Consider the following 17280-nt stretch of genomic DNA (forward strand, 5'->3'; position numbering starts at 1 on the left):
TACAGGCACGAGCTCTATGGCTCCTTTCTGCAGCATACTTAGTACTTCCTGCTGCAATAATGCCAAGTGCTCTGCGGACATAGGACGGTGTCTTGGTGGTATGTTGGGTGGATTGGATGTTAATTCCAGACAAAAACCGTACTGGACAATTTCTCTGACCCACCTGTCTGTGGTGATGGATCTCCAGACTGGCAGGAACTGTTGGAGTCTCCCCCCGACCGGTGTTATGTGGTCGGGGGGCAGTGACAAGACGTCACTGTTTGTTATTGGCAGAGGACTTGGTGTTGTTGTGTCCTCGTCCTCTGCCTTTGGTGCTGGATCCACGATATCCACCCCTATTGTTCTTATTATAGGTACTCTGGGTACCTCCTTTATTGTACTGCTGCTGGGACCCCTGACCTCTAACTGCTCCTCTATTCCCGGGGCGACGAAAGGAGCCACTCCGAAACTGCTGCGACTGTAGAGCCCCCATAGATTTCGCAGTTTCAGTATCCTTTTTAATCTTTTCTAGTGTAGTGTCAACCTCGGGGCCAAATAAAAAGTCTGGGTTGACTGGTTGATTTAAGATATTAGTTTGAATTTCAGGTTTGAAACCTGATATTCTCAGCCATGCGTGCCTCCTCAACATCACACTAGTGTTGATTGCCCTTGCTGCAGTGTCAGCTGCATCTAGTGCGCATTTGATGGACGCATTTGTAATGAGTTGTCCCTCTCTGATGAGGAGCTCCGCTCCATCTTGTAGTCATCTGGTAGGTGTTCTAGCAGTGTTTCTAGGGTATCGTAGTGTGACCTGTCGTATCTGGCCAGGAGTGCCTGAGTGTTGGCAATGCGCCAGATGTTTGCTGCTTGTGCGGCTATCCTTTTTCCTGATGTTTCTAGCACTTTGGACTCCTTGTCCGGAGGAGGAGCATCACCGGTAGTCTGCGAGTTAGCTCTCTTGCAAGCATTAGAAACTACCATTGAGTCCAACGGCAATTGACCCTTAATGTATATTGGGTCTCCTGGGGCTGGTTTGTATTTTTCCTCTATTCTCGGGTTCAATACCCGTGCTCTGGTCGTCTCCTTAAAGATGTCCTTAGCATGTTTAATAACCCCTTTTAACACTGGTAGAGTCTTGACCGTTCTTTCTGATGTGGAGAACGTGTCCTCCAAGAAATCCTCTTCCACAGAGTCAGAATGAAGTTCCACTCCGTGATTGGCAGCCGCTCTTTCAATGAGGGCGTTAAAAGCAGCAGTATCTTCAGTAGGAGATGGTTTTACATTATAAAGATGAGTGTCAGGAGCATCTTGTGGGTCTCCTGGGTCATTAGGGTGTCCCCATGCTTGATCCTGGTCTTGCTGTTGTTCATCAGGGTCATTATCCACAGGATAAGTGGTATCCTCAGTATAGCCCTCTCCTGCATCCGCCTCCGAGTGTGCGGGAGAAAAGGATTGTGGTTCCTGATCATATGTGTGGTAAGGTTCCACAAGCACTGGTGTCGAACCTGACGCCATTTTCCTTTTTAGTGGAATTTTGTATGATTCAACAATTTTCCGCTTGCGGAACAACAGTCTACCAGTGTCTACGTCGATAAACTGGTCCTGTGAGTCTTCGACATCTGTTCTTTCTGTGGACACCGTTCTTGGTTGTTCGATACTCTTCCTAAGTTCGAACATCTTAGGTGCCCCCGGAGGTGGCAATCCAAACTTGATCGGTGCCGGCGCCGAGTGAGCCTTGGCGACCTTGTTCGGTTCGGGACCCGTTTTCGGTTCGAGAGTGTCCCGTTCCCTGATGCGCTTTAGGGACTCCGACACCTGTTGCAACGTGAATGCCGACGGTGCTTTTGATCCGACAGGCTCTTTGGAGACAGGCCTCGACGCGGTCTCCTGTTTCTTTACTGTCTTCGGGGCTTCGATCCGAAGTTTGGGATCGACGCCTTGTTGATCCGGTATTTTGGCAGTCTCCGCACTCCTCGGTGTGGATGTAGTCGGATCGACCACCTTGACCTTGGTCGTTGGTGCCCCAACCTTCGGTGCTATAGGCCTCTGCGTCTTCTCGGGACCGAGGGCCTTCTTCTGTTTCTCGGTGCCGAAGTCCTTTTTTGGTTTTTCGGTACCGAAGTCCTTCTTTGTTTGTTCGGCTCCGATGTCCTTCTTGTGTGTCGACAGATTGGAAGGTTTCGATGCCTTTGATCCGACCTGAACCAGTTGCACTTTCGGTTTCGATTTGACCGGTGCAGGTTTTGGTTTCGATTTCACGGAATCGACTCCAGTCTTTTTCGATAATTCTGGCTCTTTTGAAATGTTCGAAGCCGGGCCTTCAGGCGGGGCTGTAGAACGATCCGACCGATCTTGGGTAAGGCCCGCAGGCGATCCCTCGACCTGAGCCTTATCAAGACTATCTCCCTCGGCCTCCGCATCGAAGGATTGGCCTAGCTCCTCGCCTGAGCTATCTTCCTCGGCCCCAAGGGCCTCATCGTCGTCTCCTACCTCGTCGACGACGTCTTAGTCCTCGAAGATCTCCTCATCTTCGTCGTCATATTGGGAGTCATGCTCCGAAGCAGGACCCGATTCTACCTCTTCGACGCTCTCGACTTCTTCATCCTCGGTGCTGAATATGTTAACCGGGTTAGGCGCCGATTTTTTGGCCTCCAATCTAGCCGCTCATCTATTCCGAAGGGTCTTTTTCAACCGGAACCGGGCGCAGGCCATACACCTGGTCTCATCATGATGCGGTGATAAACATTTGTTACACACCGGATGGACATCAACGTGTGGATATTTTGCGTGACATAGAGGACATCTCTTGAAGGGAGTCCTTGATTCCATCTTCGAACGTCGATCAATGTTCGGACTGAAACTCGGTCCGAGAAGGGTGAATAAGTTCGAGAACAGGTATAATAATTTATCGATACCGAACACAAACGATACCGACGATATCTAAAGGCTTTTGGCATTCAATAAAGTTTCCCTAACTTGAGCTAAGATAAGCACATCCAAACCCAATGGCGGAAAAAAACAATCTGAGGATGGAGAGGATGCCCATGCGCACTGTAGTCCAGGGGAGGAGCCACCTATCTCGTGATACTTCGAAGACTCTTCCAGGACAACAATATGCAATCATCCGGACCCAACACTAGGCGGCGATCTATGCACAGATGTGAATTCAGCAGCTCACATGCCTGGAACCTAAAGCATTCCCACACCAATTCTAGTCTTCCACGGGGCGTTAGGCAGCTGGGGTGGAAATCCTATTCACCCATAGGTTTCGGGGATCCATCGAAACTAAACTTCTCGATCTTAAAGGTCACCTTCTGGAATACTAAATACAATGGGGAGCACGGACACTCACTCTAGTATCCCTGTATGCACCTAATGAGGGCCAGGAACACTTAATCCGAGCTGCCCTAGAAGAGACCCTCACATCCCAATACCGTTTAGTCCTACTAGGAGGCGACTTTAACATAGTCCTCAACAATAACCTAGATCACTCTGGTTCCGAAGAAGGCAGGGCAGGGGCCCTAACAGATGCGGGCGGGGACCCTAACCGATGAGGGCCTGGACTGGCTGAGGGAGGAGGGGTTGATTGACCTATGGAGGGGCTTACATCTCCAAACTCGGGACTGTACCTTTTTTCACATACTCATAGGTCGTGGACTACTTTCTGGGGACTCAAAGCATACAGCAACTTACCCGGTCGGTGGAGATCAAACCCAGATCTCTTATTGACCACTCTGCGCTAACACTGGAGCTGCATAACCTCAAACAGAGAGAAGTGCGGTGACAATGGAGACTCCGGTAGACTCTGCTGCAAAGAGCAAAGGTGTCCATACAGATCCAAAAATCGATACGCGATTATATGCAACTTAATGACACTCGTGACATCTCTACATCTATTCTATGGGATGCCTTAAAAGGCGGTCATGGGGAAGGGGGGGGGGGGGGTTAGGGGGGGGGAGATCATAGCAATCTCTGCAGCTGAAAATCACCAACGCAAGGCAAAGAGGGCTAAATTCCAGGAGCAGGTCCGAGAACTAGAACACATACACCGTCGTACAGGAGCCCCAAGGATATGGCGTCCGTTAAGGGCCACAAGAAAACAATTGGCAAGCCTAAACCTGGATATGGCTGAATACTCACTTCTCCGTCTAAAACACTCCTTTTACGTAAATTGGAATAAATGCGGAAGGCTCCTCGTGACCATACTTCAAGCCCAGAGAGATTGCTAGAGTGGACTCCCTCCTTTCCGTGGACAGAAAAATGATAAAAGGCGACGCCCAAATAGCGGCGCACTTCAGGGATTCCTAAGCATCCTGGAACTCGCAGTTCTCCCCCCCCCCCCCCTCCCTCCGAAATCCCCTCCCACTACCAAATCTCAGCAGCGACATCCCACCTGAAAAGCTCAAGCGGCCTCCCTAGATGACCCCATCCGCATTGAAGAGGTAATTTACGCTATTTCTAGACAGAAAACTCTGAAATCCCCAGAACGGCTTCTCCTCGGGGTTCTATAAAATCTTCTGCTCAGACTTAGCCCCAATTCTCACACAGTTCTTTAATGATATTGTGCACATGGCTATCCTCCCACCCTCGATTCAAGAAGCGGCAATAGTTATCATCCCCAAACCCGGAAAGGATAGATGCTTTTGCGCCAGTTAACGCCCTATCTCACTCTTAAACGCAGACGTAAAGCTATTTACGGGAATCCTGGCTGCTTGTCTGAATCCCTTTATGCAAGGCAGTGTGTGGACAAGACTAAGCAGCTTCTACACATTATCGACAAAGTGCATCGCAGGAAGGGGGCTAGCATGCTACTTTCGGTTGACGCTGAGAAAGCGTTCAACCGGGTCCACTGGCCCTTTCTGGAAGCGACACTGGCACACTTTGGGTTAGGGGAAAGCTTCCGATCATTGTTCATGAGCGGCTATAGGTTTCCAGTGGCCGCAGTGAGGGTGAATGGACATAGCTCTGAAAGTTTCCCCATACATCAGGGCTGCCCTCTTTCCCCCTCCTATTCGCTCTATACATAGGACCCTTTACGCAGCGAGTGAGTGACCATCCTGGCATCAAAGGAAGCCCCATGGTGGGGAGGAGCATTGGATTAGCTTGTATACAGACAATATAATGGTCATGCTAGACGACCCCAACAGAGCTTGCCCCACTTCCTAAGAGAGATGGAGGAATTCAGGGTGGCTTCCGCGTTCCGCATACATTCATAAGTTGCAGGCCCTCAACATCTCAGTTCCCCCCAGCAACAGTTGAGAACTTAAAACGATCCTATACAGTCATTTGGGTGACTGAGTACATTCCATACTTGGGAGTTATGCTTTGTTCAACCCTAGAGTGAAAGAATGCTCTCAACTAACAAGAACTGGTGAAGCGGGCGAGTTGGAACAACGGCAGCACTACCCACTTTCTCTGCTGGGCCACATTGCGGCCTTAAGGAGGACTACCCTACCAAGAATGCTTTTTCTCTTTCAAGCCCGGTCTTTAAATCCTCCAATAGGTATAATATGGACTATGCAGGCTGCTCTCCACCGCTTTGTTTGGACAGGTAAGAGACCTAGAAAGGGAAAGGAATGTAGCTGGCTCCCGATAGAGGAGGACGGACTCGGAATGCCCTGCCTTCTCCGATACTTCCAAGCGGCCTAACTTCGATACTTAGTCGAATGGTCTAGAACAGAATCAAAGAAACATTGACTCTTCATGGACAGCTGGGTTGCTGTGTGTCGGTATGTGGAATCTGGCCACCTACCTGTTCACCGGTGGGCAAAAAGAGCAATTACAACTGATTACAACAGCAAAGGAAGCACTTGCTTCCAATGGTGCTCAAAGGGGTAAGGTCAAGCCTGTATAAGGGGGGGGAAGTATCAAGCATACAGACCATTGTGAGTCTGTTTATAAACTGCCATCATAATGTGGTGGTAGACCATCACCTGTGTCATCTCGAGGTGGTGGCAAACTCTGATCAGAATCAGAACCAAAAAGATGGAGCAGCTGAATGCAGCTTTGCAGTAGTGGGAAAGAATTATGAGACGCAGACTGCATAGGGACAAGGGTGCTAGAGTGGAATAGTTCTGCGGTCTTGAGCATGACTGATTTGGCTCAGGGTCAGCCATTGGAGTCGGTATCAGCGTACAAGCCATTGGAGTCGGTATCAGGTACAAGCGTCAATGAAAGCAAGTCGGATGGGTCTTGGAGTCCGGGTGTCACCGTAGTTGGTGCAAAACCAGAAGGGTTCACAGGGCTCAGACGGCAATAACTGCAGACCCACCAGCAGTAACCGTTTGATCCTTCTAGCCTAAATGAGCCAGAGGGAGTCAGTAGAGTTCTAAAAATGCACGGCATAGCCTCCTTAGAGGCTCTGACCTGCTGCAGTCACTGATGGCCCAGGGAAACCAGCACATTGGGACTACTTGTGTAAAATCTGCTTCGGAATTGGGAGCAGATTGAAATGGTACTCGCAACTTCTCTTTAGGCTAAGTGGCGGGACGGGATCACATCCTGATTAGACTTCTTATGCAGTTTATTTAACTTGCACTTACAGGACAACTCCAACAGCCAAGCAGACGTGTCGCAGGAGCAGCCTCAAGAAGCGAAGTCGGTGTCTTTTTTTTTTTTTTTTTTTTTTTTTTAATGTTTGGAGGCGTGCTGCTTCACTTCACTGTCCCACATCGACTTCGGGTGCATGACTGTGCATTATTCGGATGACTGAGTTGTGTCCCGTGCCCAAACACCAAAGGTAGACTTCGTGATGCTCTGTTGCAGACATCGGATTCCTACAGTCATCGCATGGTTAGAATGCTGTAATCCTAGGTGGGGACCTCGTACAATTGCACACTGAAATCCAATTTGAAAAACATTGTCACGAGTTGAAAAAGTGAGCGGAGCTCTGGATCCATGTTCCAAGGTGCGGAAAGAAAGGCACTGACACTGATGCACAGTGGGGCACTTGTATACCGCTCTATCGCTTCTGGAGCAGGACATGTCCTACACAATCCTGCATCCAGCCACCTAATGGAGCAGAACCACTTCTGGATCCAGTTGGGCGCCAGGTAAATATTCTAAAGGCAAGGAATCTACAGTCAGAAGTATTCATCAGAAATCATGTATCTTTATATTCATTATGAAAATAGGCCACTTGTTTGTATTTTAAACAACTGAAGACAGAGATACACATACATGAACTGCATCTACCCACCTGCACACATTACACCAAACCTTTTTGCCAACAGTCAAATGCCCACAAAATTAGTATGTCACAAATGTATCTATGAGTGGGCCTTTAGCCCTTTCATGGCTCAAAGTTAAAAACTTAAACCTATTAGATCAAAGGCAGTTTAGCAAGCACAGAAAGCTGCTCTCTTTATAGGAGCATGGACAACAACAAAAATAATAATCCAAGATCAGTTTAGAACAAAATAAGCCTAGGTAAATACTGAGAAGCAGATAAGTTAACACCTGTAAGAGAACGCAAGTGCACTGACAACGATTGACCCAGTGTTAGTTTTCACACCATGTCAGAAGTACCCTTTCTTGCTGGAATTGAAGCACTCAGGTTTTTTTAAGCAGGAGATACACATTACTGCATATGCTACCCATCTGACAGATTATAATTTCAAAGATGTGTTGCAGAAAATTAGCTTACCTTCTGAACAAATTTTTCGACGCTCTGCACCACATGTTTATAGAACTGAAACAAACAGAAAAAGGAAACAATGAACAATTGTTTTGGAAATGTAATTATATTGAACTTTTTTTGTCTTTGGTGGAGCAACAGGACAGTAGTAAAGTGCCCTTTTTGACATGGTCATCGCCACGTTTTGCCTGGTATCTGATGCAATTTTGACAGAAGTGCATGGGTTTCCTGCAATCCAGGTGCCCAGTGCCAGACCTCATTTCCTAAAACTGTACAACTGTTTCTCCAATTGGCAATACATTAAGCACCCTCTGTAAGTCCCTAGTAAATGGTACCCCTGTTACCTAGGGCACGGAGGCTAAAAGGTCCCTAAGGGCTACAGCATGTACTGTGCCACCCTAAGGGGCCCCCTCAGCACCAATATACAACCTACTATTGCAGGCTGCGTGCCATGGTGCAGAGAAAAGTGTGTGCTACGCCTGCAGACACTGCATGCAGATCAAGTAAGTCACCCCTACAGCAGACCTTACAACCCTAGGGCAGGTTGCACTATACCGCATGTGTGGATATATTTGCATGAGCAGATATGCCCATGTGATGTCTACGTCGATTCTTAGATATTACAAGTGAACAGGGAAGCCATTTTGAGTACATGTGCTGGACACTGGTATTTACGAATTCCCCAGATAAATGATAGCTTCACTGAAAATAGAGATTTTAGATATTAAACATCTAGTTTTAATAAACCCACACGGATTCCAGTGATGTATTTATTAATATATGCACCCAGAGGACACGTTAGAAGTGCCCCCTGAATACCTACCAACTACTGGTGTGCTGGCTGACTGGAGTAGACCAGCTTGCCACCACAGGCATGTTTATGACCCCCTGCAGGTGACAGCCTGCGCCTTGAGAGCAGAAACAATGCCTGCTCCAGCTGGAGGTATTGTCACTTCCTTCAAGTGGGATGGCTAAGTGATCAGCATAACAAGGAAGGAGGCTTCAAAGGCCTCTGCTGCCTTTGATATGCGACCCAAGGCTTCCCCAGACAGGGGAAATGCCACCCCCTACCCTGGATCCATTTGGCACAAAGACAGGCGGAAAAATTAGCTTATCAGGAGGCGTGTTTCCCCTCTCAGGCTAGTTCCACCCCTAAGGTGGGATACGTGATGTGGACACAACTTTTAGAACTCCACAATCTCAGTTTTGGCTTGAATTAGGCTCACTTGGTCAGGGTATCCCCACTTCCCACCGATAGTGGTTGTATAGAGTGTGTAGACACCTTAAAGGTAAGTAGTAGGTTCGCTACTAACTGTCACGCCCCGAAACACACCTAAATTGAGTATTTAGGTGGCACCTCTGACACCAGGAGCTTGATTCAACGGCTCAAGAAGAAGAGGACAAAGAAGAGTCATGAAAAAAGCGAGAACTGAATACTGCTGTGGCCTTGTGGTGGCAAACACTGCCTGCACCAAGTCTTGACAAACGTGACCAGCGACTCGTCCTGCAGCTGACCAACTTCCAAGAACCCTGGGAGATTGCAAGCCTTTTGCTAATTGCCAGCAATCTCCATCGGAGGAGAAGACATACTCCCCTGAAGTCTGAAGGCACGAAAGAATGTAAAGTCTGGTCTACTGAGTTGCCTATCCCCAGCCAGCCCGGCGCAGCAGCCTCCCAGGAATATGATCCTGTGCTCCTGAAGGATAGATCTGTGACCCAACCAAGTGAGAGGACACCAGGACCAAACAGAGCCACAAAGGACCAATACCTGGGGTACCGGGCCACCTACAGCAAACTGAGCCCATGAGAGTCTTATCCGGATTCTCACTGCAGCGAGACCGAGCAGGCGTTGAGGGGTATCAGCACAGCAGAGACCCTCCTTGAGAGTGGCCCAGCCGTCCAGATTTTGCACCCTCAACCGTGAAACAGACAACGGCAAGGCCATAGGACACACACAGAGGCCAGCCGACCTTTCCACCCTGCACCCAAGTGCCCTAGCCCAGGTATCAACGAACCCCCTTGTTCCCAGGACCCTTGTGACCCGAGCCCCCCGTTGGGAGCTTCCAGACTTGTCCCCAAGTCCCCCTCTGCAGCCTGTTTCTAGGTGGCCCCCCTTCTTTCTACCGAGGCAGTGTGCACAGCTACCAACCCGAACAGCAACTCTGCAGCCAGACGCCCCAGGGAAGGTAACTACTGGTGGTACTTTGGACCTTGGCCCCCTACGACCCCAAGTCCTGAAGAAGACCCCAGAAACAGGTCACAATTAACTGTATACAACATATGCTTTTTTCCCATAGGGAAGCATTGCTGCGGAAAGAAACATTGAAGTGAATTATTTACTTACCGGTAAAAATTAGTATTTAAATTAGTACTTACTTGATAACGGAGTTCTTGGTATCTAAACCTACATAAAAATGCATGTTATTTTTTTAATTGGTCTCGTATTTATTCTTGAGTGTGTGTCTTATTCATTGCCTCTGAGAGTACAAAAAATGCTTAGCACTACCCTCTGATACGCCTAACTGCTCGCCCACACTACCATGAAAGAGAGAGCATTTGGGTTATCATTTTTGGCTCTGTAAACCAATTGGGGTTTGCCTGGACTCTTTACAAAGTGTGTAGATAAGTGGCTCTGTATATACGGTTCCCAAATAGGTACAGTGTGTACAGAGTCCACAGTCCCCAGAGGTTTGGCAGAGGCTAAAGTTAGATATAACCTTACTCTCTAAAGTGGTAGCTTGGTCGAGCAGTAAGGCAGTATCAGAGGACAGTGTAAAGCATTTCTTGCACACACTCAGCCAGCAAATGGTCTCACACACTCAAGAACTGAACTCTAGGCCAATAGTTTGTATATAAAAATATATGGTTGTTTTCCTTTAGAACCAACAATAGGTATCAAAATATACTTTCTCAGATTGAGAGGCTTTAGATAAATACTTTTCAATAGGCAATAGACTTTGGATGCAAGAGATACAGTTGTTGCAATAGGCAACACAATTTTAAACACAATTATACATTGAGCTCAATGGGAATTTCTAGTAAAATGCAATAGATTACTTTTTGGATTACTTTCCATACCACAGGACTGGATCCTAGATGATTCAGTCCTGGGACAGTTCCTCTAAACAGTTGGGTAAAAGTGTTTTGGGTACAGTAGTGATTTTTAAGGAATATTATTGTATTTAAAAGTTGACACTTCGAATCCTTTTCAGCAAAAATCACCAATGTTATCCTATGGGAGGAAATTCACATAGCAGGTAAGTGGGGTTATAGTTACTTTTTCTAACTCAGTGTTGAATCCTGGATCCAGCACTGGGACATCTCCTGTAAACAGTTGAAAGAATATGTTTTTGTTATACAGGCGATTTTAAAACTAATATTTGTAAGTTTGCAAAATCGGCAAACTTTTTCAGAAATAAATCAGGCAATGTTATCCTATGGAAGGAAATTCAAGTTGCCGGTAAAGTATGTTCTCGTTACTTTTATAATCCAGTACTGGGCTCCTAGGTTCAGCACTGGGACATCTATCTAAAACAGGTAAGTAATTACGTTCACAGTTGGCGCGATTTTTTAAGAATATTTGTAGTTTGCAAAAATCGACAGAAGAAATTTCACAGAAAAACAGTCAATGGTTTCCTATGGAAGAAAATTGGGTTAGCTGTAAGTATGGTTGTAATTACTTTTCAGGGTCAGTGCTGGGCACCAAGATCCAGCACTGGATCTCTCCTGATAGCAGGTGAGTATTTTCGTTTGTTACTCGGTTGATTTTAGGTGAATATTTGAAAGTTTAGAAACTCCACACTTGGAAGAATTTCCGAGAGAAACCAGTCAATGTTACCCTATGGAAGAAAAGTGAGTTATCAGCTTTTGGGTAAGTACTCGACTGGCAGAGTTAAGGTTCTGGGCATAGACTCAGGAGTCCCCCAGGGTCAGGTAAGTACAGTTGCTAGACCCTCAGCGGCACAGGGGCAGCCGGGTGCAGAGTGAGTCAGGCCCAATGTTATCCTATGGGAGCCAGGGGGCCCTTGGTTGGTGGTTGCTGGCTAGCAAGCCACGCAGCTGTGGGAGCTGGGCTCCTGGTCACTTGCTCAGGGCAAGTGGGGAAGTAGGTTAGAGGTGAAGTTGCACTCCCAGGGCCACTCGGATGGCTGGGTGCAGGGTGCTTTTGAGCCGTCGGGCGCTCAATGGATTGCAATGGAGAAGCTTAAGAACGAACAAAGGCTGCAAGCTCGGGGACGAAGATTCTTCAGGTGCAAACACCACTTCGAGAGGTACGTTGGGTAGTTGGAGGATAGGTAGGCACCCAGGAGTTGGGCACAGGGGGCCACAGAGCGCCGGGTGCAGGGGTGCCTTTTGGCATTGGGAAATCTTACCCTCTGCTGGTGGTGGTTGGAGGGGTCTCTGGTTCTGAGGCTGCAGGCGTCGTCAGGAGCGTCGAGGTGGGTCCTTGGGTACTGGATTCGGTGTCACAGCCGCTGGGGGGACGTCCTCGGGGTCTTTGTCCACTATGGCACAGGCCAGGCTTGGCGTGTGCAGGGTTTGCGGTTCTTGGCTAATGCCAGGGGTCAGTTACTTGCTTTGAGCAGTACCACTGCTCGTGGGAGTCCCAGTTGCTCAGAGTCACAAGGTAGCCAGGTCCTCCGGGGTTTGTGAGGTTGCTGACCACTGGAGATGCCGGGGTTTAGCAGGAGCAGGTTCGAGGGTCGACAGGCCGGTAGAGCTGGGCCAAGACAGTTGGTGTTGTCCTCTTCTTAGCAGCTGCACGGCAGGTCTTCTTGCTTCTTGATCTTCTTGCTGGTTTCGGATCGGGATCTGAGTAAGGAAGGTTCAGGATGCCCCTAAATACTAAATTTAGGGGCGTTACAGGTAGGTAAAGGGCAGGGACTACTAGGTCCCTTCCCTGGGGTGGGTACACCCCCTAGCCTGCCACTCTCCTGTGGGAGGGGGGCAGTAGCCTAATCCTGATTGGGCAGGGCTCCCCATCTTCAAGATGGTGAGAGCCCGGGGATGTGCTTCACCTCGCCTCTCCCACCTGAAGTGTGGGGTTGGCAGAGGCAGGTACACCCCCTTTCCTCACTTAGCTTTTCCCGCCGATCTTCCTGCCAGAGAGGGGGTCAGAACCGGTGGGAGTCAGTTGCTGAGTACAGCAAGTGGCCTGGAGAAGCTCACAAAGGCGGCATGCCTTTGAAGCTTCCCCTGCCCCTCCTGGGAGAGGAGACCTAGCACCTCGCCCAGGATGTGCATTGTTGCAGGCCAAGGAGAGCGGATGGCTCTCTACCCAGGGGTCCAGCAACAGGTGTGCTGTGTGGCAGCCTATGCAGCCCCTCAGACAAGACGTGGATTGTAGGTCTAAGTTGCCCTCTGTCGTGCATCTTACACTAAATCTCACACTGGCATCAGTGTGAGTTTACTGTGCTGAGAAGTTTGATACCAAACTTCTCAGTCTTCAGTGTAGCCATCATGGTGCTGTGGAGTTCGTGTTGACGACCTCCCAGCACCATATACTCTTAATGGCAGTACTGCACCTACAGTGCCCAGGAACGGACCTGGGCACTGAAGGGGCACAGGGCTCATGCACCTGTGCCCACACCACTGGCATAGGGCACCCAGCTAGAGGGGTGACTGAGGTATGCCAGGGCAGTGTGTGTTGTGGGCATGGCGCACAGGGGTGTGTGCCATGTCGACTGTTTTGTTCTGCACCAAAACACTCAGCCTGCAAAGGCAGTGTGTGTGTGTGTCAGGGTACAGGGCGTATAAGGGTGGCACAATAAGTGCTGTTGCCCTTAGGGGCCTTCTCTGGTCACAAGGTCCTGGGTACCTAGGGTACCACTTATCAGGGGCTGACATGTGACCAGAGATGCCAATTGGGTTTTGGCTGTTAGGCAGTTTTTAGGGAAGGAACACAGGCCCTGGGCACCCGATTGGCAGGAGCCCAGGGCACACCAAGGAAAAGTGCATCAGTTATCAGGCAAAAAGTGGGGGGGGGTTACTGCAACAGAAACCCACTTCCTTACACAGTGTACCTCATTTTGGTCCACTATATAAAGAGCAAGCTTCCTACAAGGACCAAGAAAAAAGGGAAGCTTGGTGACCTTGGCAGCACTTGTATGAATCAAGGTATTGGCTGTCACCTATTTAAGGCTGAGCCTCAAAAACTAAGGGCAGTTGGTGGGACTCAGTAAAAGTACTCAATTATTTTTCCTTTTTTCCAGTCTTTCTTCTAACATGAGTTTGCTTTCTTTTTCTTGAAATCTAACTAACAGGGTAAAATGAACCTAAACATGTACATCCAGAGCGTTAATAAGAGAAACTTTTCACATGGGTTGCAAAATGATTATCAGTGGAGAGGAAGCGGAAGAATGACAACATAATGCACCAATGGCATCACATTTAGAAACAGTCACAGCTGTTATAGAATGTAATTGTACAGAAAGTTAAATACTGAAAACTCAAAGTTAAAGATGGTTTTGTAAGCTTCTCACTGGTAATTTCATTTAGGCCTTGTCATAACACTCATAACAGGTAGGATATTCCAAAAGATCCTACCACGTTGCACAACACTTAACAGAATACTTAGATGGGAAAAATATTTTCCACCACAGTAACAAAATCAAGACTTTATTAATTTTATGATAACCTAGAACATGGAGCAGTGCAGATAAGGCCACCAGCCTTACAGCAGCCACAATGCCATTAACCATCACCGTCCCTTAATTCTATTTGATGCTCCATGAGAGAGACCTTACCCAGCGCCAGTAACGGGAAGGTCATGCAGGTTCAGGATGATTAAGATTTAGACATCAATGATGCATAATAATCATAGGCAACGCTTCCCTATCATGGGACCACTTGTAATTAAACCAGTAGGATGCAGTATCAAGTGGTACCCCACAGGTTTAGAGTTTAGAAGCAATTGGAAAGAAAGGCCTGCAATATCCAACAAAAGACTGGTGGTGTGCTTGCTCAGCTTAAGAACCTTCCTCGGAATCAGACTACGCAGGTTTTCCCTGTGGTACCCATTATGAAATTGTGTGCCATGCTTGAAAACGAAGATGCATTTTGCTTTTACCCTCTACTAGAGCACTGCTAGGTTTCTCCAAAAAAGAATAGTCCTACTTTTTTGATGTAACAAAAATGTATTGTGGTTTGTACATGGGCATGCAACAGTTATATCTCAGATAGCCCAATGTGTCACTTTACAAGACTCTTATCTATCAGACTCTGTATTTATGCCATATCCTGAGAGAAGGAAAAAAGAGACAAGGAACCACTATCCCCTTTCTTCCTTCCTCATCTGCAGCATCCCACCCCTTTTCATCACATTGCTAGAAATTGATAGCATTGAGAAGCCCTCTATCTGCCTATATGTACACCTTCATCATTGTTTGTTCTGGTTAATGTGACGCCTGAAGGTCCAAGGCCAATCAGACGAAAAGGAAGAGGGACTAACTGTCTTACTAGTAAAGTAGATAGATAGTTCACTAGTGTGAACCAGAACCTTTCAGACTTCTTTTCCATTTTCAGCAGTTTGTGAGATATTTTCCATAACACCAGTATATGCCTTAAATTGTGCACCCAAAGCCCCACTGGGGGATCCTCTTTCTTCTTCCAGTAGAGTTTAAGGAATATGCTACTTACCAGTATGCATCTGTTCTTGGCATGTAGAGCTGCAGAGTTGTACACTTAGCATAGGTCGCCATCTGGTGTTGGGCCCGGATGTTTGCAGTTTGTTTTTCTTCTTGGACCGTCTTTGGAAGTCACGAGTTTGGTGACTCCTCCTTCGGTCCGTACTGCGCATGGGCTTCGGCTCCATCCTCAGATTGTTTTTCGCCAACAGGGAAATGATGGAGCGTAGTAATAACAGTGAGAAACCCATGTGTGTTGTATCTAAATAAGATGGACTGGAACGGATACAGGAAGCCGGGGAGGCGGGTGGGCGTGTACAACTCTGCAGCTCTACATGCCAAGAACAGATGCATACTGGTAAGTAGCATATTCCGTTCGAGGCATATGAGCTGCAGATTGTACACTTAGCATAGATTATATAGCAGTACCCAACCTTAGCGGCGACCACCGGTATCCGTTGCAGCTGTTTGAAAGAGTGTTTTTAGTACAGCCTGGCCCACCCTAGCTTGCTGCTGGGAATGCACATCTACACAGTAGTGTTTTGTGAATGTGTGCGGTGTAGACCATGTGGCTGCCTTGCATATGTCATCTAAGGGTATATTCCCTAGAAAAGCCATAGAAGCCCCTAACTTTCTTGTAGAGTGGGCTTTAGGGGGAACAGATAATGTTCTCTTTGCCTTCTGATAGCAAATTTGTATGCATTTTACAATCCACCTAGCTATCCCTGATTTTGAGATGGGGTTGCCTTTATGTGGTGGAGAAAAGGAAACGAACAACTGTTTGGTCTTCCTGAAGGGTTGCGTTCTTTGTATGTAATATAGCAACGCTCTTTTCACATCTAGTGTGTGTAAGGCCCTTTCCGCAACAGATTGGGGTTGCGAAAAGAAGACAGGTAATTCCACTGATTGATTGAGGTGGAAGGGGGTAATGACTTTGGGCAGGAACTTCGGATTAGTTCGAAGTATGACCTTGCTGTGATGCATTTGTATGTAAGGTTCCTGTATGGTGAACGCTTGTATTTCACCAACCCTTCTAAGGGAAGTGATAGCTACAAGGAAAGCTGTTTTCCAGGTGAGAAATTGTAGCTCACATTTGTGCATTGGTTCGAAGGGCGGACCCATTAGTCGTGTAAGGACCAAATTTAGATTCCATACAGGGGAGGGTGGTGCCCTGGGAGGAATTACTCGTTTGAGGCCTTCCATGAAGGCTTTAATAGCGGGCACTCTGAAGAGTGACAAATGCTGTCTGTTTTGTAGATAGGCAGCGATCGCTGCTAGGTGTAGGCGTATGGATGAATACGCCAGGTTACACCTGTGAAGATGGAGCAGATAGCATATGATGTGTTGTATGGATGCATCTAGAGGGTTGATTGTATTGTTACGGCAGTACATTACAAATCTTTTCCACTTTGCGGCATAGCATGCTCTAGTGGTAGGACGTCTGGCTTCCATGATGATGTTCATGCAATCAGGGGGAAGGTTAAGGTACCCGAATTCTAAGATTTCAGGAGCCAGATCGCCAGGTTGAGCTGAGCTGGGTCCGGGTGCCTGATTTCTCCATGGTTCTGGGTTAGGAGGCATGGGGAAAGGTGCAGTTTTTGATGTGGTACCACTGATAGTTGTAGTAGCGTGGTGTACCACGGCTGTCTGGCCCACGTCGGAGCTACCAGAATGAGTGTGAGGGAGTGCTGTTGTAGTTTCCTGACCACTAATGGAATTAGTGGGAGAGGTGGAAAGGCGTATGCAAATCTGCCTGACCAGTTCATCCATATCGCATTGCCCTTGGACAATGGGTGTGGGTATCTGGCGGCGAAGCTTGGGCATTTTTTGTTTTCGTGGGTGGCGAAGAGGTCTATTTGAGGATGCCCCCACTGTCGGAAGAATGGGTGAAGAACTTGTGGATGCAGTTCCCATTCGTGTAGTTGTTGAGTCTGTCTGCTGAGCAGATCTGCTATGGTGTTTTGTACGCCTGGAACATGTTGTGCCAGGAGAAAAATGTTTTGGGGAATTGCCCATCTCCATATGCTCTGGGCTAAGCGG

General features: G+C 47.8%; 1 protein-coding gene across 2 annotated transcripts in view; it reads right to left on the reverse strand.

Moving 5' to 3' along the window:
* The window catches only part of SCAF8 (SR-related CTD associated factor 8), a 1763249-nt gene that overhangs the window by 1624087 nt on the left and 121882 nt on the right, over window positions 1–17280 (reverse strand). For both annotated transcript variants that reach the window (XR_014963046.1, XM_085611536.1), the window contains exon 3: window positions 7625–7669. Coding sequence is in view for 1 of the 2 variants with exons in the window: in XM_085611536.1 (XP_085467662.1) it covers window positions 7625–7669 (45 nt within the window). In the remaining variant the exon portion in view is untranslated. The remainder of the gene's footprint in view (window positions 1–7624; window positions 7670–17280) is intronic.

Source organism: Triturus cristatus, chromosome 6, assembly GCF_964204655.1.
Source record: "Triturus cristatus chromosome 6, aTriCri1.1, whole genome shotgun sequence".
Lineage (NCBI taxonomy): Eukaryota > Metazoa > Chordata > Amphibia > Caudata > Salamandridae > Triturus > Triturus cristatus.